Below are 24,236 nucleotides of genomic sequence, written 5' to 3'. Positions count from 1 at the left end.
TGGCTGATGGGCATTTCAACTCCACTCCCCTGCACTCTCACCGTAGCCCTTGATTCTTTGTCAGATCAAGAATTTGTCGATCTCTCCCTTGAAGGCATCTAATGTCCCGGCCTCCATTGCACTCCGTGGCAATGAATTCCACAGACCCACCACTCTCTGGCTGAAGAAATGTCTCCTCATTTCCATTTTAAATTTACCCCCTCTAATTTTAGGCTGTGCCCACGAGTCCTAGTCTCCCGCCTGACGGAAACAACTTCCTAGCGTCCACCCCTTCTAAGCCAGTAAGTTTCTATTAGATCTCCCCTCAACCTTCTAAACTCTAATGAATACAATCCCAGGTTCCTTAGCCGTTCATCATACATTAAACCTACCATTCCAGGGATCATCTGTGTGAATCTCTGCTGGACACGCTCCAGCGCCAGTATGTCCTTCCTGAGGTGTGAGGCCCAAACTTGGACACAGTATTCTAAATGAGGCCTAACTAGAGCTTTATAAAGTCTCAGAAGCACATCGCTGCTTTTATATTCCAACCCTCGAGATAAACGACAACATTACATTCACTTTCTTAATCACGGACTCTACCTGCAAGTAAACTTTTGGAGAATCCTGGACCAACACTCCCAGATCCCTTTGTACTTCAGCTTTATGAATTTTCTCAGCGTTTAGAAAATAGTCCATGCCTGTATTCTTTTTTCCAAAGTGCAAAACCTCGCATTTGCTCACGTTGAATTTCATCAGTCATTTCCTGGACCACTCTCCTAAACTGTCTAAATCTTTCTGCAGCTTCCCCACCTCCTCAGTACTACCTGCCTGTCCACCTATCTTCATATCATTGGCAAACTTCGCCAGAATGCCCCCAGTCCCTTCATCCAGATAAGGGAGGGGGGACTGGAATTTAAAAGAGATGTGTGAGGCAAGTTTTTCATACAAAGGATGTTGACTGCCTGGAACACACTGTCAGAGATGGTGGAAGCAGACACAATAGCAGCATTGAAGAAGCACCTAGACAGGTGCATGAATAGGAAGGGAATAGAGGAATATGGATCCCGTAAGTGAAGACAGTTTCAGTATGCAAGGACAAAATGTGTTGGTGCAGGCTCGGAGGGTTGAATGGCCTGTTTCTGTGCTACATTGTTCTCTGTTCTATGATTGCTAAACAACAAACATACAGAATTGAGATAAATGATTCTCTGGCAAGATAGCAAGCCAAAACTAGTGGTGTGCTATAAGGATCACCACTGCGGCCTCAACTATTTATATTAATGACTTGGATGACCATACTGCAGCCAGGTTTGCTTATAAAACAAAGATTACATGCTCTTAATAAATTGATTTTCTACCAGAGTCTGCAAAGATATAAATAGGTTGAATAGTAAGAAAAAAAGTCAAACAGATTACAATGTGCAAAAATGAGGTTGTTCATTTTAACAGGGAGAATAAAAACACAAAATGTTATTTACGTGGAAAGGTACTCAAGAATGCTGCATTACAGGAGGATCTGTGCATTCTTAAACGTGAATAACAAAATGTGGAGCTCCCGAGGGGGAGACAAGGTCAAAAGTCACACGTCACCAGGTTATAGTCCCATATAACAAGGTGTAGAGCTGGATGTACGCAGCAGGCCAAGCAGCATTACAGGGGCAAAAAATCTGACGTTTTGGGCCTAGACCCTTTAGACCCGAAACGTCAGCTTTCCTGCCCCTCTGATGTTGCTTGGGCTGCTGTGTTGATCCATCTCTACACCTTGTTATCTCAGATTCTCCAGGATCTGCAGTTCCTACTATCTCTGAGCCAGGTTATAGTCCAACAGGTTTATTTGAAATCACAAGTTTTTGAAGTGCTGCCCCTTCACTTGTCGAACCTGGTGTGGTGTGATTTCTCATGAATAACGAAAGATTAATATTCGGGTACAGCAAGATACTTGCACAACCGTAAATGTTTTTCTAAATATTGAAAATTTTTTAACAAATCTATGCCAGATTCTTTGCTGCTAAACCATCATACATTACATGGCAATCCACATGACAGCAACCCAATGTCTAATCCAAATTGTATCAGGGATAATAGGAATTGCAGATGCTGGAGAATGCGAGATAACAAGGTGTGGAGCTGGATCATCCAACTCCACACCTTGTCTAATCCAGATTCACTGCTTTAATTTAAGGAATAGCCCTGTTCTGATATATCTCACTCGACATGCACTTTCAAATAGGTTTACATCATATCACCCGATCAAGATTGAAGTCCTCGCTATTAACCACTTCTAAATGACAAAATATCCACAATTCATTCATTGATACGGAGCAGGAAGCCAGTTTGGCCATCAGAGGCTGTGCTGGGTTTCCTTTCGAAGAAAAATCCCACTTTAAGGAACAACTACAACCCCTTCACTTGATCCAGATCATCCTGATTTACAGAAGTTTCCCGCCCCACTTATCAATACTAAGATTATCCTCTTGACGCATCACAGCAGGGTTAACTACCGCCAATCAAACGGAGGTTATGTGTATCTGTAACAAGAGGCCCCTCTCCTCCTCCCGAAAATGTTGGAGGCAACGGAAAATACACAGGCCTCTATGCAGAAGCCCACCCACCAAGATGGTGCATATTGCAGCAGGGCAACTTCAGCTCAGCCCGGCCTTCCCTCCATCCCACGGAAAGCATACACCTACCTGAGCTCCGGAACCGGAGTACTACTCGCTCACTGCAACGGCCGCTTCCCGCCAACGTTGCTGCAGCAACCACCCGACGCCGGCAACTGACCACGTGACTCCCCGAACAGCCGTTGGCCACTCGCCCTTCTCCACCAAACGCTTTCAGCAAGCGACAGTCGGATTGGTGAACGAATGGGGTCGACGCCTTGTCGGTTGATCCTACCTGGCGATTGGTTGGCGTGCTAGACGTTGTCTTCCAATCGCGTTCTTTGTTGCATTCGTGTGGGGCGGCCCGTCGGTGAGACCCGTGAGTGATCGGCAGGGGTTTGGCTCTGGAGTTACGGTGAGTGCGGGAGGCCAGGGCCTTGGGAGGTGGAGGTGAGGGAGAGGGAGAGGGAGAGGGAGTCGTCTCTACAGCGGTGGGTTGGCTGCTCCCTTAATCGTATTAACGGAATGACACTAATCAGAAGCGTTGCTCTTCGCGGCCCGGGTGTCTTTTCTTCCCAGACTTTAAACTTTGGCCGAGTCAAGTTGGAAGGTCGAGCATCTACTCCGCTCTTATTGACACCGTACTGCAGCATCTTCCATCCAACGGTGCAACTGGATATCCTGCCTCACATCCACTAGTAGTTGTGTCACCGAATAGGAAAGGGTTAAAGCAACTAAACACCCAGCTCCAGCTCAGACGAGAAATTCCTCTCGCCTAGCCCTACCCTAAAAAGCAGCAACTGCTGAATAATAGTGATGAAGAGTCAGCAGCACCCTTTAGACCTGCTCCTCCATTCAATAAAATCTTGTCTGATCTTGGTTCTGGTCTCTCCTCCACTTCCGGTCCACATCACGCTCCACCCCATTAAGACATAGGAGTGGAAGTAAGGCCATTCGGCCCATCGGGTCCACTCCAACATTTAAATCGTGGCTGATGGGCATTTCACCTCCACTTTCCTGCACTCTCCCCGTAGCCCTTGATTCCTTGTGAGATCAAGAATTTAATCGATCTCTGCCTTGAAGGCATTTAACGTCCCGGCCTCCACTGTGCTCCGTCGCAATGAATTCCACAGGCCCACCACTCTCTGGCTGAAGAAATGTTTCTTCATTTCCATTCTAAACTTAACTCCTCTAATTGAAGGCTGTGCCCATGGGCCCTAGTCTCCCCCCCCCCCCCCCCCCCCCGCCCCTGCCAATGGAAACAACTTCCCGGCATCCACACTTTCTAAGCCATACATTATCTTGTAAGTTTTATATTAGATCTCACCTCAATCTTCTAAGCTCTAATGGATACAGTCCCAGAATCCTGACCCGTTCATTATACGTTAAACCTACCATTCCAAGGATCATCGGTGTGAATCTCTGCTGGACACACTCCAGCACCAGAATGTCCTTCCTGAGGTGTGGGGCCCAAAATTAGACACAGTATTCTAAATGGGGCCTAACTAGAGCTTTATAAAGCCTCAGAAGCACATCACTGCTTTTATATTCCAACCCTCTTGAGATAAACAACAAATTAATTTGCTTTCTTAATCATGGACTCTACCTGCAAGTTAACTTTTAAAGAATCCTGGACCAACACTCCCAGATCCCTTTGTACTTCTGCTTTGCGAATTTTCTCACCGTTTTGAAAATAGTCCATGTCTGTATTTTTTCCAAAGAGCAAAACCTCACATTTGCTCACGTTGAATTTCATCAGCCCTTTCCTTGACCACTCTCCTAAACTGTCTAAATTTTTCTGCAGCCTCCCCACCTCCTCAGTACTCCCTGCCTGTTCACCTATCTTCGTATCATCGGAAAACTTCGCCAGAATGTCCCCAGTCCCTTCATCCAGGTCATTAATATATGAAGTGAACAGCTGCGGCCCCAACACTGAACCCTGCGGGACACCACTTGTCACTGGTTGTCATTCCAAAAAAGAGCCTTTTATCCCAACTCTCTGCCTTCTGTCAGACAGCCAATCCTTAATCCAAGCCAGTAGCTCACCTCGAACACCAGGGGCTCTCACCTTACTCAGCAGCCTCCTATGAGGCACTTTATCAAAGGCCTTTTGGAAGTCTAGATAGATAACATCCACTGGGTTTCCCTGGTCTAACCTACTTGTTACCTCTTCAAAGAATTCTAACAGGTTTGTCAGGCACAACCTCCCCTTACTAAATCTATGCTGACTTGTTCTAACCCGACCCTGCACTTCCAAGAATTTGGAAATCTCATCCTTAACAATGGATTCTAGAATTTTACCAACAACCGAGGTTAGGCTAATCGGCCTATAATTTTCCATCTTTTGTCTTCATCCTTGCTTAAACAAGGGGGTTACAACAGTGATTTTCCAATCATCTGAGACTTTCCCTGACTCCAATGACTTTTGAAAGATCACAACCAAAGCCTCTGCTATTTCCTCAGCCGCTGCCCTCAGAACTCCAGGATGTAGCCCATTGGGGCCAGGAGATTTATCAATTTTTAAATCTTTTAGCATTTCTAGCACGTTCTCTTTTGTAATGCCTACCATACTCAACTCTGCCTTGTCCTTCACACATCTATCCAGCTTAGCTTTGAATAAAAGACCAAGCTACTGCTTCCTTGAGGGGAAGAGAAATTCAACACATTAGCAACACTTTGCTGATAATATTGCCATAACCTTTATTTGTCCATTTGGTCCTTGAGCTGGCTTTGCTATTCAGTAGGATCATGGTTGATCAGGTATTCCTCATGTCCACTTTCCAGCTTTTCCTTAAAACCCTTGATTTCCCCACTGATCCAGAATCTGTCTACTTCAGCATTAAATATACACAAGGATTTTGCTCCCACGACTCTGTCTGGTAAGAAACTCTGAAGATACTCAACTGTCAGAAGAAATCCCTTCTTATCCCGCTTGTAAATTGGCACCCCTTTGGTCTGAGTATATGGCCTCTTATCCTGGACTCTCCCATGGGGGGACACATCCTCTCAGCATTTAGTCTAACCCCTTAAGAATCCTGTATTTTTCACTGAGATCACCACTCCTAAATTCCAATGAGTAGAGTCCCAACCATGTTAGCCTTTGCTCATAAATATGGCATGCAACTCCGATCTATGTGCCATAGGAAGAATGTTGTGAAACTTGAAAGGGTTCACAAAAGCCTTACAGGGATATTGTCAGGGTTGGAGGGTTTGAGCTGTAGGGAGATGCTGAACAGACTGGGGCTATTTTCCCTGGAGTGTTGGAGGCTAAGGGATGACCTTTATAGAGGTTTATAAAATCATAAAGGGTATGGATAGGCTAAATAGACACAGTTTTTTCCCCAGGGTGGGGGAATGCAAACTAGAGGGCATAAGTTTAAGTTGAGAGGGGAAATCTTTAAAAGGGACCTGACGGCAACTTCTTCGCACAGAGGGTGGTGCTTGAATGGAATGAGCTACTAGAGGAAGTGATGGGGGCTGATTGATTGCAGTAGAATCCAAGTGGTTACCGATTGCCAACCTGAAAAAGAACCCCTAATTCCTACTTGCTATTTTCTGCTTAACTGTCAGTATACTGCCTCCAACACAGTGGGCTGTTATCTTTTGACTTAACCTTTTGTAAGGTACCTTGTTGAACATTTGTTGAAGTCTAACTAAAACAGTTTGACTAGTTCCCCTATATCCACTCTGGAAAAGCTCTAATAAATTAGTCAGACACAATTTTCTCTCTACCTGACTCTGCTTGATGTCCTCTGGATGTCCATCCTCTTCAGTCTCAAGACCTTGTGTCTTTCAACAATATCACCTCTTATTCAAAATTCCATGCACATTGGCCTACTATTCTGTACTCTGAGATCATCTCTTGAAGGTTTGCAGTGAATCCTGCTTGTACCTATTATCGATTTATCAAAATGGTGCCTGAAAACAGAACTAGACAAGCCACTTTTATATACACTGGCTACAACAATGAATCAGGGACGAGGAATTCTGCAGTAACTCAACACAAGGCATAAGTTAGAACTGGAATGGAATAGTCTCCATTTGGCTAGATGGGTAAATCTCCAATAATACTTGTGTTAAATGCCCAGAATAAAGCAACTTGCAAGAATGGCATTCTACCTGGGAGCATTCACTCCACCGTCAATGCATGATGGCAACAGTGTGTACCATCCACAAGATGCACTTAACTATCTCACCCAAGATGCAGCTTCCAGTCCTGTGAACACTACCCCGTAGAATCATGAGGGAGCAGATGCGTAGGAACACTATCACTTGCAAGTTCTCCTTTAAGTCAGTCACTGTTCTGTCTAGGAACTATTTTGCTGTTCCTTCTTCACTGTTGCTATATCAAAATCCTTGAATGGATATTTAAAAGAAATTGCCAGGTATGGAGTCTGCTTGTCAATGCCCTTTTTAATCTAATTTGGTTTGCCCTTATTCTTGCACCTTAATACTATATTTTCTTTCACTATTGGCTCACAAGATCAGTTTGAACATTTAAAGCCCTTTTAAAAATAGCTATTGGTGCACAAGAAAAACTTGCACAAATGAAATTAAGTTTTGAAGTGCACATATATAGACTTACAAAGTGAGGTTAATAAGGTAGGTGGCCTGCAGCTGAATGTAACTATGAGGGAATATTATATCATAATGATTAATATTCCTGAGTCAGGAAGATAGGAAAAACAATAGTGACTAGGTAGTAGTTTTGATTAAGGAAAATATCACGGAGCTAAAACGAGAATGCTCTAAAAAGCTCATTTGTTGGTGTTGAGAAATAATACAGGAATATTATGCTATGGATAGGGCAATATAGTGGTTATGTTGCTGAAAAGTAATCAAGAGGTCAGAATGCACTGCTTGGTAGGCAGTGGAAGTGGGAAATCTCAACCTTTCAAAAAGTACGTGCATGAGTACTTGAAACGTCATATCACGTAAGGCTATGGCCCGAGTGCTAAAAAAATGGGAATAGTGTACATCGATTGGTGCAGACTCGATGGAATGAAGGGTGTCTTCTATGCTTTATGATGCTGACTCTATAACTTCTAATACAAATTGTAAGTCTGAAATTAAACATATAAAATTCCTGACACATAAGCATCATGTTTTTTTATATATTGGTCTGTTATTTTTGGTGTGTTTTTTTTGTTTCCATCATTGCTAGCTTTTCTACTCTTCCAACCCTGTTGCACCCCTGTCCTGATATTAATCCCTAAAAGACAGCAGTGATCACAGAATGGTTAATAAAACTGAAAGAACTGTAGATACTGTAAATCGGGACCAAAAACAGATGTTACTGGAAAAGCTCAGCAAGTCTGGCAGCATCTGTAAAGAAGTGTCACCGTTAATGTTTCAGGTCTGGTAAGAACTGAGTTGAGGAAAGATCTCTGGACCTGAAACATTAACGGTGACGTTTCTTTACAGATGCTGCCAGACCTATGGAAAGGTTAATGTTGAGAATGACAATTTAATCAGTTGCTAATTATTTAGTTAGCTTATAAGGTATTATGCTTCCATTATTCTTTTTACCTACCCTTAACAATTTTGCATTTTTGAGATCATACTCAGTACGTTTCTTAACACCAAAGCATCTTCAGTTTTTCTTATCAATAGTGAGACCTTTTGAAACTGAATATCATATTTTCTGATTTGAATGTCTTTCTCGTGTCTCAGCCACTAGAACGGGCTTTTTTCAACTGACAATTTAACCAGATCTCTCTACTGTTTGTTCATTATTTCCTTTGACTCACAGTCTTTGTTTTAGCCATGTTATTCAACATTCCATTATCTTTATTGACTGCTCCCTTTCACTGCTTGGACGCCTTGAACATTGAGATAATTTGGGTTTGTCATTTTTTCCCATGTACACACATCTGTACACATTTGAAACATAACAAGTTGACTTCTGACAGAAATTGCATAGCAAGTTGGATAATACATGTAATTTTATCAGCCTCGTCTAATTTCCTTGCCCCTTTATAGTTTGCATAACTTAAACACATTTTGTACAAGTTTGAATCTATCAATAACAGAAATTGAAATCATAACTAATGCCAGCATTAAGCCACATCAGCCTTTCCGATTCCTACCATCCAACTGCAATCTATTTAATAAATACTTAGTGTTCAGACCAGTTTTTTTAATGTAATAAATCTATCTACATTCGAGTTGAACCAAGTCTTTTTTAATGGAAAACTTTGAATGCATTTTGTAAATCCAAATGTTGCATGTGTTGAGGTTTGTTGAATGTTATCCTGAGCTTGTTTCCTTTTTTGAATCCAACTCAATAGTTAATAGTTTCTGTCACGCATTTGTTTGCATCTTGCTTGATTGGTTATTCTGCATACAAAAATCTGGTCAGTGATTTTTTTTTTCTCTTCCCCCTAAATCTGGACAACTGGGGCTGCTTAATTTGTTGAGGTCAGGTAGTCACACTGTCGAAAAATCAAACCTTGACCTTTCTTGCCTATTATTTCAGTTCAATATTCTAAAATGCATGTGTATCATTGGTATTCTATTTAAAACTAGTGGTTAGCAATGATTAGAACAACATTGACAGTGTCTCTGGAAATATGTGGCTCATTCTGAACTGGGAATATTCATGGATAGTAAAGGGGAATGTAATAAAAAGTTTAAAAAAAAGTTATGAATTTGAGTGTTGTTAAATACCTTGAAGGTAAAATGTAAACCTCCAAATTAGTTTTAGTTAGAAATACTTGATTCACATGTTGAATGCAGGTAGTTGAGATCTCTGAAGTGGTGATGGGGAAGTTCTTGTGAATTGGAGAATTTGCTGTTCATTAATTTTAACATGAATGTTGCTTTCTTTACAGGTTAAATTAGAGACATGTCTGGTAGTTTTTATTTTGTTATAGTTGGACATCATGACAATCCCGTTTTTGAAATGGAGTTTCTTCCAGCAGGCAAAATGGAGCCCAAAGTGAGTTATTTTTAACCATTTCACTGCACTATTACTCGGAAAATACTTTTATCTGCATTTTTTTGACATGGTAGATGTGGTCAATCATTGCCTCCCATTGACATCCAGATGGTTGGGACTGCTGTAACGTGGTTCCATTTTTATCCACTATTCATAGCCGGATGTCATTTACAATAGATTTTCTTTCTGTTGCTGCATTGCCTCTCAATCCAATGATGTTTCTGTGGCAGCAGAAAATTACTGCAAATGCTGGAATCTAAACTGAAAAAAAAAATGCCGGAGATTACTGCGGGTCAGGCAGCATGCAGGGAGAGAAAGCAAGCTAACGTTTTGCATCTCGATGACTTCAGATCTATATGTGGCCTTGTTTTGAAATTCTTGTCATTTATTTTAAATCTCTGCATTACTTACCTTTTCTTTTATCTGTAATTTACAGCCCCAAAGAATTACCAGAAATGGCTGCCTTCTGTCTCCCTATACCATTACTACCGATAACCAGAGAATCTAGTCTTGGATTCTTCATTTCCCTCATCTGCATGTTGACATGTGATGCGGGACATCAGAATCCTTATGTACACTGACAACATTCAGCTCTTTATATCAGTAGTGGGTGAGAAGAAATTTCCTTCAAATAAATTTCAGGGTCAAAACCATTTTCTTTGGTTCCCACCACTAACTGTCCTCTTACCACTGTTTCACTGTATCCCAAGCTTCTATCTGAGGCTGAAACAGACTCTGTGGTGTCATATCTTACCCTGGGCTAAGCATCCAGCCATCTATCTGTACCACAACTTACAAGTCTATTTATATAAATGCATGCTCTTGAGCCTTGATTGCATCTTCACAATCTCAAAATTATCTAATAAATTCAGACTTGCACTTAAGGTGAAACTGCAGTTGATTTATCTTTCTAGCATGCTTGTTGTGCCATACTAAGAAATGTGTGTCTGTGGGACAAAATAAGATGCATGGTCAAAAAGAGTTAGTTGACCCGTAATCGATGTGGCAACATCACACTTCAGAATACTTGTCCTTCAGTTCCCTGGGTTGAGAGCTGCTGACAGCTATCAGGTGCCAGAGGTTCTGATGCACAGAAATCCCTATTTTGGTTATAAATCATATAGCTCTGCATCAGCTTTTTATTCTGTGTAGCAGTAAAGATGTAATTTATTGGAGATGTGGAAATTTATAACTTTTCAGATTGCACAAGTGATTTTGTTTGGAGTGTTTTTTACCCCCTGAAGTGTAATATTCCTGACAATGCATAAAGCATTGACAACAAGGATAGATGGGTTCTTATGTGCTGTCACATACTTCCTTCTCTGTGAGATAGGGCTGGGAGGAGAGAAAAAGAGCTTTCTCAAGAATAATTTGAATGAGAAGGAAGAGTTTGAAAGGAAACAGGAAAGGATTCTAATGCAATCTTTATATTCATGATGTGTCAACACTGTTTTGAGTGATGTTCAGTATTGCGGTGGTACACCTGAAGACATGCATTTGTGATAACCAGTTTGACTCTGAATCACATTTCTGTCTTGGTTGTATTTCTGTATGTTGCATTTATGTTCATACCTTTCTGCCAATATTGATTTCTAAATTATTTTCATTATTTCTGGAACCAAGTCTGTCCAGAAGTTGATCTGCACTTGCCTTTCACAAACTTCAACTAATTGGAAATTCTGAATTCTGTCTCGAATATCTTCACATCTATCTATCTTGTCCTTGTCATTGCTAGACTAGCTTTAGTGTCCTAGAAAGACACCTTAAAGATTCTCGTTCTCAAATTCCTCTGCACCCTGCTTGAATACAAGTGATCACCTCCAGCACATGCACCTACACATCTATTTCTGTGACATCAGATAACTGTTAATGCCCACACCACTTCTAAGTATTTGTTCTTCAGTCATTACCCTTGTCCTTTGTACGTCTTTACCTTAACCACATCATCTTATAGCCTCCTGATATCTGCCTTTGATGTGCCACTTAATTTCTCCCCTCTGTATCCATTCTTTTGATTTGCCAGGTCACTTCTGTATTTAATAGGAATTGTATCTTGGTTACTGTAATGGTTAGAACAGGGGAATATTGATTCCATGCTACACACAGCAGAGTGAATCCTTTGGTGGAGTAGCTTCTTAATTATTTGTTTTATTCAATTTTCTTCTACAATAGGATGACCACCGACACTTGAACCAGTTCATAGCTCATGCTGCTCTTGATTTAGTAGATGAGAACATGTGGTTATCCAACAATATGTACTTGAAAACTGTTGACAAGTTCAATGAATGGTTTATCTCTGCATTTGTTACAGCTGGACATATCCTTTTTTAAGAGTAAACTTTCTCCAACTCTTTGCTCCCATGGGAAGAGAGAAAAAACCTTTTGCTTTTTACTTTCCGCACACATAGCAATTTGTGAACTGATCTTTTGGAGAGAGATCTGCATGGATTGTATAAGGCTAGACAGAATTATGTAAGAGTAATATATTTCTGGTCGGATGAGATAGAAGCTACAATTTCATTGCTTGCCGCCTCAAGGAATACTCATTTTCTCTAAAGTTTAGGAATAAGTAAAATTCCAACTTCCATTTGATGTAAATCTACCATGTGCAATAATATCTATCCCATGGTATTCATTTGAGTATTATATGAAATCAATATAACTGTGACTTCAATAATACTTTGCAAAGTATGATTCTAAGAAATTGTTCTGTTGTCTTAATAGGCATTCTGGGAGAGTAATAAAGCTCTGGTAATCAGCATCTTTGTTGTGTAATTTATAGGTGGGGCCTGCACACACACATTCCAAATTAGAAAGGCAAGATATCATTTGACCTCAATTTAAATACAGATCCAAAGATGGAAATATGCCCCAAATCACAAGCAGGCAGTTCAAATTGGTTTGTCTGTGAAAGAAACTATACTGAAGAGTTGTTCTCCACCTCCCTCCAACACCAAGTATCTAGCGTTTGTTTTAATATTGTACTTTTAATTATCAAAGATTGAAAGTCGAAAAATGTCCTACTGGTTTTGTACACTGGAACATGATCTCAGTGGATGACTTAAATACAGAAAGGTTTCCATATGCCTCTGTAGCAACCATACTGTTACGACAATGGAAAGTTGAATGTCACAACAAAAAAAACCTAAGTAGAAGAGGAAATTATGCAACTTGAGGTTTTCTAGAGTTGAAAAGTCATTGGGTAACTTGTCCTTGACATTATACAAAAATTAAAATCCCTGGCCCAAATTATACTATTCACCAGGTTACTGATCCCAACCTTGGGTAAGAGATTTTTTCTGTTTTAACAGAACAGCTCCCTATTTTCTAAATAGTGATGACTGTCAATCATTAATTGAAACCTTTTCTTCCCACACCAGTCTTGCTGCCAAACCTTAAATTCTCTGATTTGTTTGACCCTATGCCAATTATGTGTGGTTCTGTGTGTATTTAACTTGGATCCTAGATCAGTTCCCCCCCACAAGACTTTAATTCTCTCAGTCATTGGTTTCTATATAATGCTTTGACAACTGAATCCTCTCTCACTCCCTCGTGGGTGAAACAGACTGAACGTCCTTAAGTCTGGCATGATGATGGGTAATTTAATCTTGAGTTACTGGTCACAGCAAGAGGAACTATATTTATACCCTGGCTATAGTGTTCCCTTATTACCAAATTCCTTTCTGCTCCCCCAATTCAATGGCATCTTGTATCCTGGTCAATTTGCTCATTAGCATGGCAGTCCTATTCCTATCCATGAGGAGGCAGGTACGTCAAAGAAATAAGGCTCCTCCGTCACTACATGCTGGATTCACACACCTGACTGACTGGTAGTCACCCTCCCTTCCCTGTCCATAGTTCTAGGAGGCTGTTAGGTTAAGTAGAACTGTATGGTTCAAAGTATCCAACTAACTCTCCTCTTCCCTACACGCTACAATGTTTGCAACTCAGACTCCAAGTCAAGATATTTATTCAACCTGTTCAGCATTGTTATTACACACCTCTGAAATAAATAGGACTCCAGGCTTCCTGAGTCAGAACTAGGGACAGTATCATGGTGCCACAAGAGTACCTCAGGGCAGGTCAAATAATGTTTAGAGAAAAGTTACATTAAGTTCTGACTCCAATTAGAAGAATCAGTTCAAGCATTTCACATCTTTGTGGCTAGTGGGACTCGAACGCAGGCCTCCTGACAGTAACGATGCACCACGAGTACCCTTCCAGCAAACACCCAAAGAGTCGTCTCAGGTTCTACAGTGTCCATGATATAGGCTATTCTGGACCAAATATTTTCATCACTCTGTTCACGATGCTATTACCTCTAGAGCTGGTGGAATATGAACGGGGGCCTGCAGATTCAGAGTAGGGGCATGCTACTGAATCTCAAGCCCTCCAGACCTGCTTGAAGACTGCATCTCTGACCTGGCAAGCTGTATGTAGAGTTGAAAGTGACTAACTGAACATTAGGATCTACAAATCATTTAAACAACATGTTCAGAAGTGTTACTACACACTTGTGGGTGGGAACCTGACCCCAGGCCTCCTATATTAGTTACTGATTTTGTTACCTAAATAACAAGTTACACACTCTAGCTTGAAGGCTCAAGCAGTTTAGTAGTTCTATGCATATGAAAATAAATTTGCGCTGGAAATACATAATTGAAGCATTTGTTACTGTTTCCTTAATTCTTTTTCACACATGAGATTTATTATGTTGCATGATGTGCGTCAAGAAGATGGAATAAAAAATTTTTTTAATGATGTCTATGATTTGTACATTAAGGTAAGTAGAATCTTGTTTGTGACCTTGCCACCTCATTTCCTATTCTGTTTATTTAACTTATTAATTATTGAAAATATTGAGCATGGTCAAGGAACATTGCCTGTCAGGTCATGGCCAAAAAATATTAGTAACATCCCTCAAATAAGCCTCTAATATAGTTGAAATGTTACTTTGTAAATAGTTAACAAAGGACAGTTAAGTATGCGCGGACAACTGCTTAGTACTTCATGAATCTGTAAACTGTCTACATCTGAGATTTTTATTTAAATTCCTATAGCAAATATTTCCAATTCCGGTTGTGGTCAGTTCAATTATTTTAATTTTACTCTTAATGTTTAAGAAATATTTAGACTACTTTTTATCCCCCCTCCAGTTTGCCATGAATCCATTTTATGAACCTAACACCCTCATTCGATCAACAGCATTTGACAGAAAAGTTCAATTCTTGGGAAAGAAGCACCTGCTGAGTTGAACGAGTGACAGCAATGTAAATATAATTAAAGGTTACAGGATATTGGAAGTATCTTTTATTGTGTAGCATATTGTCTTTGACTTTTTGTCAATTGTACTATTCTTTCATGTGTGTATGTTATATGAAGAAATTATATTGGACTTTGGCATCTATGTTTACTACATGCAAGCTATGTCAGTTACTTGTCACCTTATAGCAACTATGTGCCTGTTAAAGTTTTCTTGTAACCATCATGTTAGTATTCAAAAACTGTGCTACATCTGTATTAAATTTTGAAACGGTGTGCTTCACCTTAAACAATTTGTCATACTTCAGCATTCCTATTACTTAATGTTTTAATACCAATGTGCAGGGATGTCTAGTGATATAGACACTGTCTGCCCACCATTATTTATATGCTCATTCTAGTTTGAACTATTTTACTGTTGCAAAAGTTTATGAATTGTGCTAGCAATTACTAGCTCCAGGTACAGATCATTGCAGCTCATTCAACACAGCAGATCCTAGCCTATTGTTGGATGAGTGTGTCTTTTGAATGCAAAAATCACAATCTTTCAAGATAGCATTCAGCTGAATTTCAAATCATGTAGAGAAGTATTTCCCCTGAGCCTTCCTCCACCTCCAAATGGCAAGATGAAATGCCACGTCATATCCAAACAGGTGACAAGACAGTAGAGAGTATGCAACGCTAACCTGTAAAAGAAACACCAGTATTTTCTTGATTGTAGCTGTACCTGACAATCCAAGGTAGGTATTTTAGGGGCCTAGGATCAATGTAAAATTTTGTCTGTACTGGTGGCAGCTGAAACAAGTGTCTACTGTAAGTGCTAGCTGCTTTGATAGTCTAAGAAATAATTACATTAAACTGAATTCATGGTGCAGAGTGTGTAGAGCTATTATCTTGCATCAACTGCTTTAATGCTAGCTGATCGTGACCAGTGAAGTCTAGTGATCCAGGGAATACCATCTTTTGAGCTTTCTTAGTAATAAAAACACCAAGTATCAGGACTATTGTGCGCATTAGTGGACTGCAGTGGCTACATCCACTAGCCTGAGTTCAAGCATTAATATGCTGCAAGTCATCGGTCAAGAATCACTCATCAGTCAACGCTGCATTACAGGTAAATAAAATTCTTGCTGTATAGTGGAAGGTACTCAGCTGTTCTGTTTCCTTTTGAACTGACTTGCTATCACGTTTCCACTCTCAGGTTAATTTGTACATCTTTTAAGTTTATTTCTGGTTTGTGTTAAATTGAAGGAGTAATGTTGAGTCTAGGAAAAAAGTTATCCCCAACAAAGGAGGTTTTTTAATTAACCCTGTTGTAATCAAACTAGGAGAGCAGGTAACTAAAGAGGAGCCAGTTCATCCTTCACTAAGGTGGTGTCAAATATCTTGCCTGGAACAGTTCTAAAAACAGGAAACCTTGCCTAGGGAACTGGTTGTGACAGGACTTTAGAATAAAGGATTAATGTGCAAATTAACTCTCCCTTATCTTCTACATTAAACAGCACTGTACTTAGACTTTGTTCAATTTATTATAAATTAGGATCATGAACAGTAAAATAGCCTCTGCATAGCAGACTGAAATGCAGATTACCCAAAAACTTTGAAGCCCATTTAGTTCATAAACATGATGCTTTATTTCTAATCATGTGTCTCCATTCCACCCCTTTTGTCCTCTGACACCATTGTCTTCACTAGAAGAACAAACTCATTTTTTGATTAATGAGTTAGCCACCTTCTAGTTTCAATTTTGAAAATTGTTCCCTCTCCCCCCCCCATTATTTATTTCCTTCCCTGTTCTGCTTTACATTAGTTGATTTCTTTCTCCACAGATTGCACTTTAACTTCAATGATTTTGAATTTTATTACTGATTTCCAGCCTTTACGATGTTGATAGTACATCACTCCTCCTTTAATACATGTAAGTGTCAGCCATAATTATAAACAAGTCCATAGATGGGGTTTTGAACTCACTGCCTTTGACTCAAAAGTCAGAACTTGACCCCTGAGCAAAGGATGAAACAGAAGTCCAGACCACTTAAGTCTAAGCTTCTAGAACAGACTTGGGTTAAGTAAAAGCTTCAAAAACGTGATAATGAAGTCAATGAGTAAAATATGGTACAAAATATGCAACTGATTTACAAATTGTTAAGATCATTGCTTTGTTGAAAGATTTTTTCCCCCCCCAGTATTTGAAAAGAAACACTAAGCAGCTAGTGATTAAATCATTTTATGCAGCAACAACAAAAGCAGTGGCAAAATGGAAAGACGGCTACTCAATTCTCAACGTGCAATGATTTAACAAATGCCACCTACACCAACATTAAAATATAATTCAGCAGTACTTTATCAGCCAAAGTTGATGGTAAATGGGTCATTCAACTGCTACAAGCACATTTACTGTAAAGCCTCAAAATAAATGTGCTTTTATTTGTTTAATTCCACCTTTCTGTAACTGAATTGATTGTTCCATTATATAAAAGTCTGATCTGGCCATTCAGTAAATTTATTATTCTGCTTAACAAATAGCTCTCAAAGATATTACAATGGTTCATCCTATTGGGTCTTCCACCTGCATCTCATTGAATTTTAGTCCATTTGCCAGTTATTACAAAATGCCATACTCCTGATCTCAATCATGTCATGGAAAGATACAGAGACAACTGGAAAACTGGCCAACTACCCAACAGGACATCTAACACTCAACACAGCAGCAAAGGCCTTTGGTCAGCTTTGCTACAAATACTCTGGTGTTAGGATTACAGAATTGCATAAAGAGGAGGAGGAAATAAATATTTTACCACTAAATATTTGTAAAACAGATTCAAGCTTTGGCACACATCAGAATATGCTAGAGCATGGACAGCCAAAATTTAAACCGAGCTGAAAATGAAAGCAAATGATTCTGAATTCAGTTTTGTTTGACAGTCTGAAATCATAGATCTTTAGTCACACAATGCACACAAAGGTATAAAGGTGGAATAGTTAAAAAGTCCAAGTCACTCTTGCAGGTAACTTCATACAGTATGGTAGTGTGACAACATATTGCCCAAAATGCAACATTACTCAAGTATAATTAGTCTTACAGGCTACATTAAATCCTAAGGGAAGAAAAATACATAAGGTGCTTCATGGAAGAGGGGGCTGAACAATTAATGTTTAATATTTAAAGCAGGTGAAATTATTTCAGCCTTTGACAAGTCATTTCAAAATTTCATAGTACCTTTGTATTATTCAACTTAAAATTGGCTATACATTGACAAAATAAACCCTGGCAGGTGAACAACCCAGAATTGTTGACCAAACTCTGCTTTTTTTTCCCCCAAACTTAATGCAGCTAACAGTGGAATGAGATCTTTTGGTTATTTGACATGGTTCAACTCTGCAGAATGTTACAAACTCAAAAGCTAAACAATGTTTTCAGTACCTGCAAATACTTTGTTCAACAAAAGTGTGATTGGTAGAAAGTTTGGTTACACAAAACTCAATTAGAGCATGAAATAAAAGAGAGGTTTCTGTCAAATAACAGCAAATGATTTTTTTTCAAAAAGAGGGAAAGTAATTAACAATTAACCCCAATATATTTTAGGGTCAGATTAGGAACATGAGTACATAAAGGAGAATTTCATGGAACGAGCAATTTACACAAATGATAAATATTTAGAGTTAATCAAGTTCCAATTCTCCAACCGTTACCTCAAGCTACAATATGGTTTGCTGCACGAAGATTTGTTACACATGTTAAAAATAATGTACCAACACCATTTTTTTTTAAAAACTTAAAGCATGTGAAGCTGTGCCATTTTTCAATGTTGATTTTAAATCCACAAAACCTTTTTATTTAAATATCATATGACTAAAGAATAAGTCAATTATCTATGGTAACTCATCATATTAGTATTGTGCATGTGCATTCAGACCCTTTCACAACCAAAGAACCTAGTATCTTCAGCTGATTGGAACTGTTTTGAGAAAGCAGTGCCAACAGATTTTCATGGCCCATTCAACTATCAGTAAATCAAATGCATAGTGGAAAATTCCCTGCATTCAACAGTCAGCAGCAGAAAGAGCTGTGTTTCTTCCCTCGATTAAGATTCACTGTGTCCGTTTGCATGAAATTGTCAGATCTATCATCAGCAGCAAGAACTCGACGAACAGCTTCTTCAAAGGCCACTGCAACATTGGTAGCATCCTTTGCACTTGTTTCAAAATAAGGATGGTTACCGTTCTCTTTGCACCAAGCCTGAGCTTCCTCTGTTGAAACTTGCCTCTCAGCAACATCAATTTTATTACCTAGAACCACAAATGGGAAACTCTCTGGTTCCTTGACATCTGCATAGTAGATAAATTCCTTTTTCCAGTTGCCCAAATTTTGGAAACTCTGGTGATCGTCAACACTGAAAGTAAGGAGGCAACAATCAGAGCCTCGATAGAACGGTGTCCGAAGGCTCCTAAACCTCTCTTGACCAGCAGTATCCCATATCTGCATTGTCACATAATGTTCATCTACTTCCAAATCCTTGTTAAGAAACTCAACACCTATTGTGTGAAACAGATGGATGTCAAATTTATTGGTAACGTATCTATTCATGAGTGAACTTTTTCCTACTCCACCATCGCCTAGTAGGATCACCTTTAGTAGAGTAGACTTTCCAGCCATGGCTCCTCAAAATAACCAAAGTGATGAAATCAAACAGTCTGAAAAAAAAAAGAAAATTGATTACCAACCACTTGGAACTATGTAGAATCTAGACATAAATTATCCCATTACTAGAACAATCAAAGTAGTTAGGCTGAAGTTGACAAAAAAACCTTGATGGAATGACCAATTTCCTAATCTGGCTATAGAAACAAGGAATAAAGATTCCAAACAATGCAACGTCAGTGCAGTAAACTGTAATATTTTTAAGTTTACATGAATAGCAAACAATTATATTTAAGTGTCAATGGTTAACAACAAACATTTATTCAAACAATTTTTATGATATGGGTAGTTAACAGCCTGTCCATAGTTATAAGGAAGCTGAAATTGTAAACAAGTTCTCTTAAGTTTGATAAACTGTAGGGTATTTTGGCGCAGAATGAAATGCAGAAAATATATTAAAAGTAAAAATGGAAATATCTGGAAAAATGCAGCAGTATCTGTCAAGAAAAAGCAGAGTTTACACTGAGTCCATTGATCCTTCAGAACTGGAGACACCACCTTATAACCTTGTGTAAAAGTCAAATGTTTCAGGCTATTTTTTTAAGGTTAAATTTGAGGTAAACTATCACATGAATACTATTCCGAGGGGCTGAAATTCATGCTACAGTCCAAAATACCATATCCTTAGCAGAAGCCCAAATGATGTCCAAACAAATGAAGAAAAAACAAATTACAGTAATTCCTAAGTAAAGACAGAAATAAAAATGAATTTCTTATGCATACAGTGAAGTAGAAACCTAATATGGCTTTAAATTACAATTGCAGGATACATCTTAAATTAACAAATTAAAATTAGTTAACATCTTAATTAGCCTTCCTTCTGATTACAAACTGGTGAAACTAACATTTTCTAGTTCAGCAGGCAGCTTTTGTGCAATCTTGGTTCTCTGGCAAAGTACTACGTCATGCCTTCTCATGAATCTCAGAAATCTTGTGCACGATCCAGCACTTGCCTTAAAATTTGAAATTCCATCTTTGATTTTTCCATGCATGGACTTGGATGGCTTCAAGACTAACATATTTTCCACTTTGAAGATTTTCAAGTACCGACTCAACAACCTTTCTCCAATTTTGGCTTGCTATGATTATCTCTGTAGGCACACTTTCATTTTGGCATTGTCTGAAGTTGGTTAAATATCTTTCTCTAGTCTCTCTCTCAGGTTTCTCCAAAACACAAAATTCTCTTGCTGCTACACAGTTATTTGTCTTCTCTGCAACCTCAATAAGTTTCACTGAAAATTTTTGTGTTTTTTTTTCCTGGAGGGTTTTTTTTTGTTACACAAAATGAAGACATTTCAAAACCTTAACTAGGTATATGACTGTATTCCACAAGAGCTACGGGGGAACTGAGCTCAGGCAAGCTGCACACAAAGGGAGGTTGTCAACTGATTCTGACCTGATCTTTCTTAAAACTTGCATGTCAAATTGGTGTGAATTGTTATATCAAAATACATTAGTATGAAAAAAATTCATTGTCATAACATTTATGTACAGGATAGTACCTCGTTGATCTGTTATCAGTGAAGAACTCAGGTCAACTCTTACACAAATATGGAAAATTCCAAATTTTTTGGCCAATATAAGGGTCACCTTTTACATGAGTAAATTTTTACTCAAGTATACACTGGTATTTACATGTCTGTAAACAATAATTTCAGTTTAATGAAAACCCAAAGAAGTTATAGGTAGCACACCCACTTAAATGAGGGAATATTTGAAATCTACCAACAAAAACTCAGGTGTCTGGAGAGAGTTATTATTATGAAGTTTAGAATCTGGACTTCTTAATAGAACAATGTTAGTATTCAAATGTTTGGATAGAAGGAGAATAAAGCTGTCATGACAGGAGTGCTGGTCCAACAATTTGTATTGGGAATACATTTTATTAAATTCAAGTATAGACACGTTCTGTGTGGTATGGAAATATGTATAACTGATTGACAGTACTGGTCAGTTAAACCGAAAATTGTAAACAATTGTTTACAAATCTGTGCACAGTTTACAAGTTTTCTTCAGCACAATGCTCTCGGCTGATGTCACAAGTTTGTCTTAACCTCAATTTTGTAAAGTTCCCTCCACCATGTGATAAAGACAAATTCTGACAATATAAACTAAAAAAGATATACATTCAAGGGTGCAATACAGTCAGTTCATTTATAATTTGCTCTTGATTTCATTGTGATCAGAATCCTTCATTTCAAAATTTTAGTACAGACTGGAAGTTCTAACTACGGGCTGTCCTGTAAAATATGAGTAACTAAATGTCACTTCCGGTCACTTGACTCTACCCTAGAATGCTTACATTTGGTTTTCAGTCATGTGAGATTACCAACTCCACTAGTTTAAGTTTCTAAAAATGCATTTATGCAAGCATGTGTTTCACTGAAAGTGCTTACATTTGTAGAAACGATGATAAACTATTGCAAATAAGACTTCTTCACTAAAATCAATCATGCCACCTTTAAGAATAAGCTGTATGATAATCATGCATTTCAAATTTGCAAAATATTCCCACTTTGAAGGTTACTCAGACTGTCATCTGGCCTCTAATGGTGACAATGACAATCTCCACTGTCTCAGAACAGCCCTGTTTCTCTCTGGGACTGAGAGAAGGAGACAACTGATGGTGGTTTAACCTGATGATCAGCACGCCACAGGTAAGGGGCAAGACTGAGAAAGTAGGACCTTCATGATAACCTCAGCTGGTACAGGAACTGAATCCATGCTGTTGGCATTATTCTGCATCATGAGCCAGCCAATGAGCTAAATGCCCCAACTCTACTGATACAAAATTTCAAAAGCTTTTTCTACAAAATATATATAAACAATTACCAAATATAAACTTTATAGATAAAACACGATCATATTTCAGATACCAAACTGTCCTATACTTTCACTTCAAATGGGAGCATTTCAGCTTTTATATTTTAGCAAATTAGTGTTCATATTACATATTCTAGTTAGAAAGCACCGCATAAACTGAATTAAGTCATTTCTTACCTTTTCAGATTAAAGCATCATTAGATTCCTGTTTAAAAGAAAGAAATGTTTGAAAAATTGTACAGACTATTACCACCTTAGACATAATTTGTACTAAGATCAACACGACTGTCCTTTATCCCCCCAATGCACTGACAAAATTATCACCGTAGTAAATGTTTAGGTTTATTTAGTAGTCCTTTTACCAATTCCTACTAGTCTGTGGCAATGATATTATTGACACACTTGTAAAGATTAGCTGTTTGATCCACAAGACAAGTGAGAACAACCAACTTTGCCTGCGCTCAGAGTCTGATTCCAAATCCAGCTCTCAATTCTCATTGTAACGCCAATTCCTGCCCAATTCTGCAAACTCTCATGACTGTTTTGCACACTTTAAACAAATTACTGAAGTCATGTTGGATAATGACACAACCAAATTAGTTTAAGTTAAACAAAGAGAATGGGGGAGGGTAAAGTTGAACCATCAGCAGAAAAACATTGTGCAAAAATGGCATGTGCATTTGTAAAGTACATTAAGATTTTAATTTTAAAAAGACTAATTATATCTTAAGTGTGTGTGCACTCAAATGTTCCTGTGTAAGGTGATCAATTTTCTTGTCAAGGAAAAGAAATTGATGTCTCAACATTGTACTTCAGCATTATGACGATTACTTCCTTTTAGCTATTCAACTTTAGGTGAGTATTCGCTTCATTAGAGTTCTCATATTGACACTTCAAATTACTAAGTGGGTATTCATCTTCAAAACAATTATGTTGAGAACACTATGAAAGATGCTTTATTCCAACTGTCTTGCAAACAATGCAAGCATTTTAACCCTACTATACTTTGAATTTTAACAGTATTTAAATTTTGATGCCAGTGTTATGTAATTAAATTCAACCTAATTCTAGCCTGAATGCATGCTCTCAAGCATTGTAGTGTTTACAGCTTTTCAGAGCAGGGAAATAGTGGAGTGGGCCACACTCAGCACATTTACATCATAGCTGTTTATATTCTGACACAATCCTGAGCAGGTATCATTCACGTATCCCTGCACAGTTGAGTGACCTGTGTCAGAGGCACAAATTTCATTCATAGAAAATTGAATCTTACAGGAACTGCCATTTGTAACAAACCTAAAAGAATTAAATAAAGGCTGAACTGTAACTAATGCATGGCTGCTAATATAAATTAGCATCTCTGAAAATCATGCAATCCAATGTGCGTTATTTAAATGAGATGTAGGTTAAGAGTCACAATGCTGAGAAACATTGCAAGTTTGGGATAATGCCAGCATTGTCTGCCGAAATACAAATTTTTCCCCCAAAACAAAGAACTTGACGTCACAACATTGAAAGATAAGATTTTTTTTAAAACCATCAATGCTCACTAAACGATTGTGGTTCCCATACACAAAATGTCACAACAGGAAATTTGAGTATCTGTCGGAAAAAGCATTACAATTGAAAAGGTGAATGCCACGTACTCCTTAAAACATTTCACACTAAAACCCGGCCACTGCTCTATAGCATTTCCACAGCAATTGATATTTGTAAACACTCATGGAGTTACTTGCAAACTAGCATTAGACAGCATTCATTCTGGATTTTGTGGTGACAACAGTAAAGCTTGACATTGCTCCTCTGAAATTGACAGCACATTAGGAGTCCACACATGCACAGTTAACAGCAGAAATCCATTGATGTCAGTGATTCCATCCGTACCCATAAACTCTGACGTCCACCCAGACTGTAATCATTTATAAAT

The 24,236-nt window shown here is 38.7% G+C and overlaps 3 protein-coding genes across 7 annotated transcripts in view; 1 reads left to right on the top strand and 2 right to left on the bottom strand.

Annotated features, from left to right (window-relative positions):
* The window catches only part of ofd1 (OFD1 centriole and centriolar satellite protein), a 77,728-nt gene extending 74,959 nt beyond the window's left edge, over positions 1 to 2,769 (bottom strand). For both annotated transcript variants that reach the window (XM_048540255.2, XM_059650377.1), the window contains exon 1: positions 2,673 to 2,769. The gene's annotated coding sequence lies outside the window, so the exon portion shown is untranslated. The remainder of the gene's footprint in view (positions 1 to 2,672) is intronic.
* A 114-nt stretch (positions 2,770 to 2,883) lies between these two features.
* trappc2 (trafficking protein particle complex subunit 2) lies at positions 2,884 to 15,656 on the top strand. Its single transcript, XM_059650376.1, has 5 exons — positions 2,884 to 2,997; positions 9,416 to 9,522; positions 11,695 to 11,840; positions 14,221 to 14,305; positions 14,679 to 15,656. Exons 2-5 carry the CDS (start codon positions 9,430 to 9,432, stop codon positions 14,775 to 14,777), a joined length of 423 nt encoding a protein of 140 aa, XP_059506359.1. The 5' UTR covers positions 2,884 to 2,997; positions 9,416 to 9,429; the 3' UTR covers positions 14,778 to 15,656.
* A 2,329-nt stretch (positions 15,657 to 17,985) lies between these two features.
* The window catches only part of rab9a (RAB9A, member RAS oncogene family), a 56,599-nt gene continuing 50,348 nt past the window's right edge, over positions 17,986 to 24,236 (bottom strand). For 3 of the 4 annotated variants that reach the window (XM_059650374.1, XM_059650375.1, XM_048540261.2), the window contains 2 exons: positions 22,487 to 22,514; positions 17,986 to 19,479 (listed from right to left, as the gene is read on the bottom strand). In XM_059650374.1, coding sequence (XP_059506357.1) covers positions 18,836 to 19,441 — 606 coding nt within the window. In that variant the 5' untranslated portion in view covers positions 19,442 to 19,479; positions 22,487 to 22,514 and the 3' untranslated portion in view covers positions 17,986 to 18,835. The remainder of the gene's footprint in view (positions 19,480 to 22,486; positions 22,515 to 24,236) is intronic. The other variant, XM_048540263.2, reaches the window with a different exon arrangement.

This window comes from Stegostoma tigrinum, chromosome 12 (assembly GCF_030684315.1).
Source record: "Stegostoma tigrinum isolate sSteTig4 chromosome 12, sSteTig4.hap1, whole genome shotgun sequence".
NCBI lineage: Eukaryota > Metazoa > Chordata > Chondrichthyes > Orectolobiformes > Stegostomatidae > Stegostoma > Stegostoma tigrinum.
The sequence above is the reverse complement of the archived record's forward strand: the minus strand, read 5'-3'. Positions and strand labels throughout refer to the sequence as shown.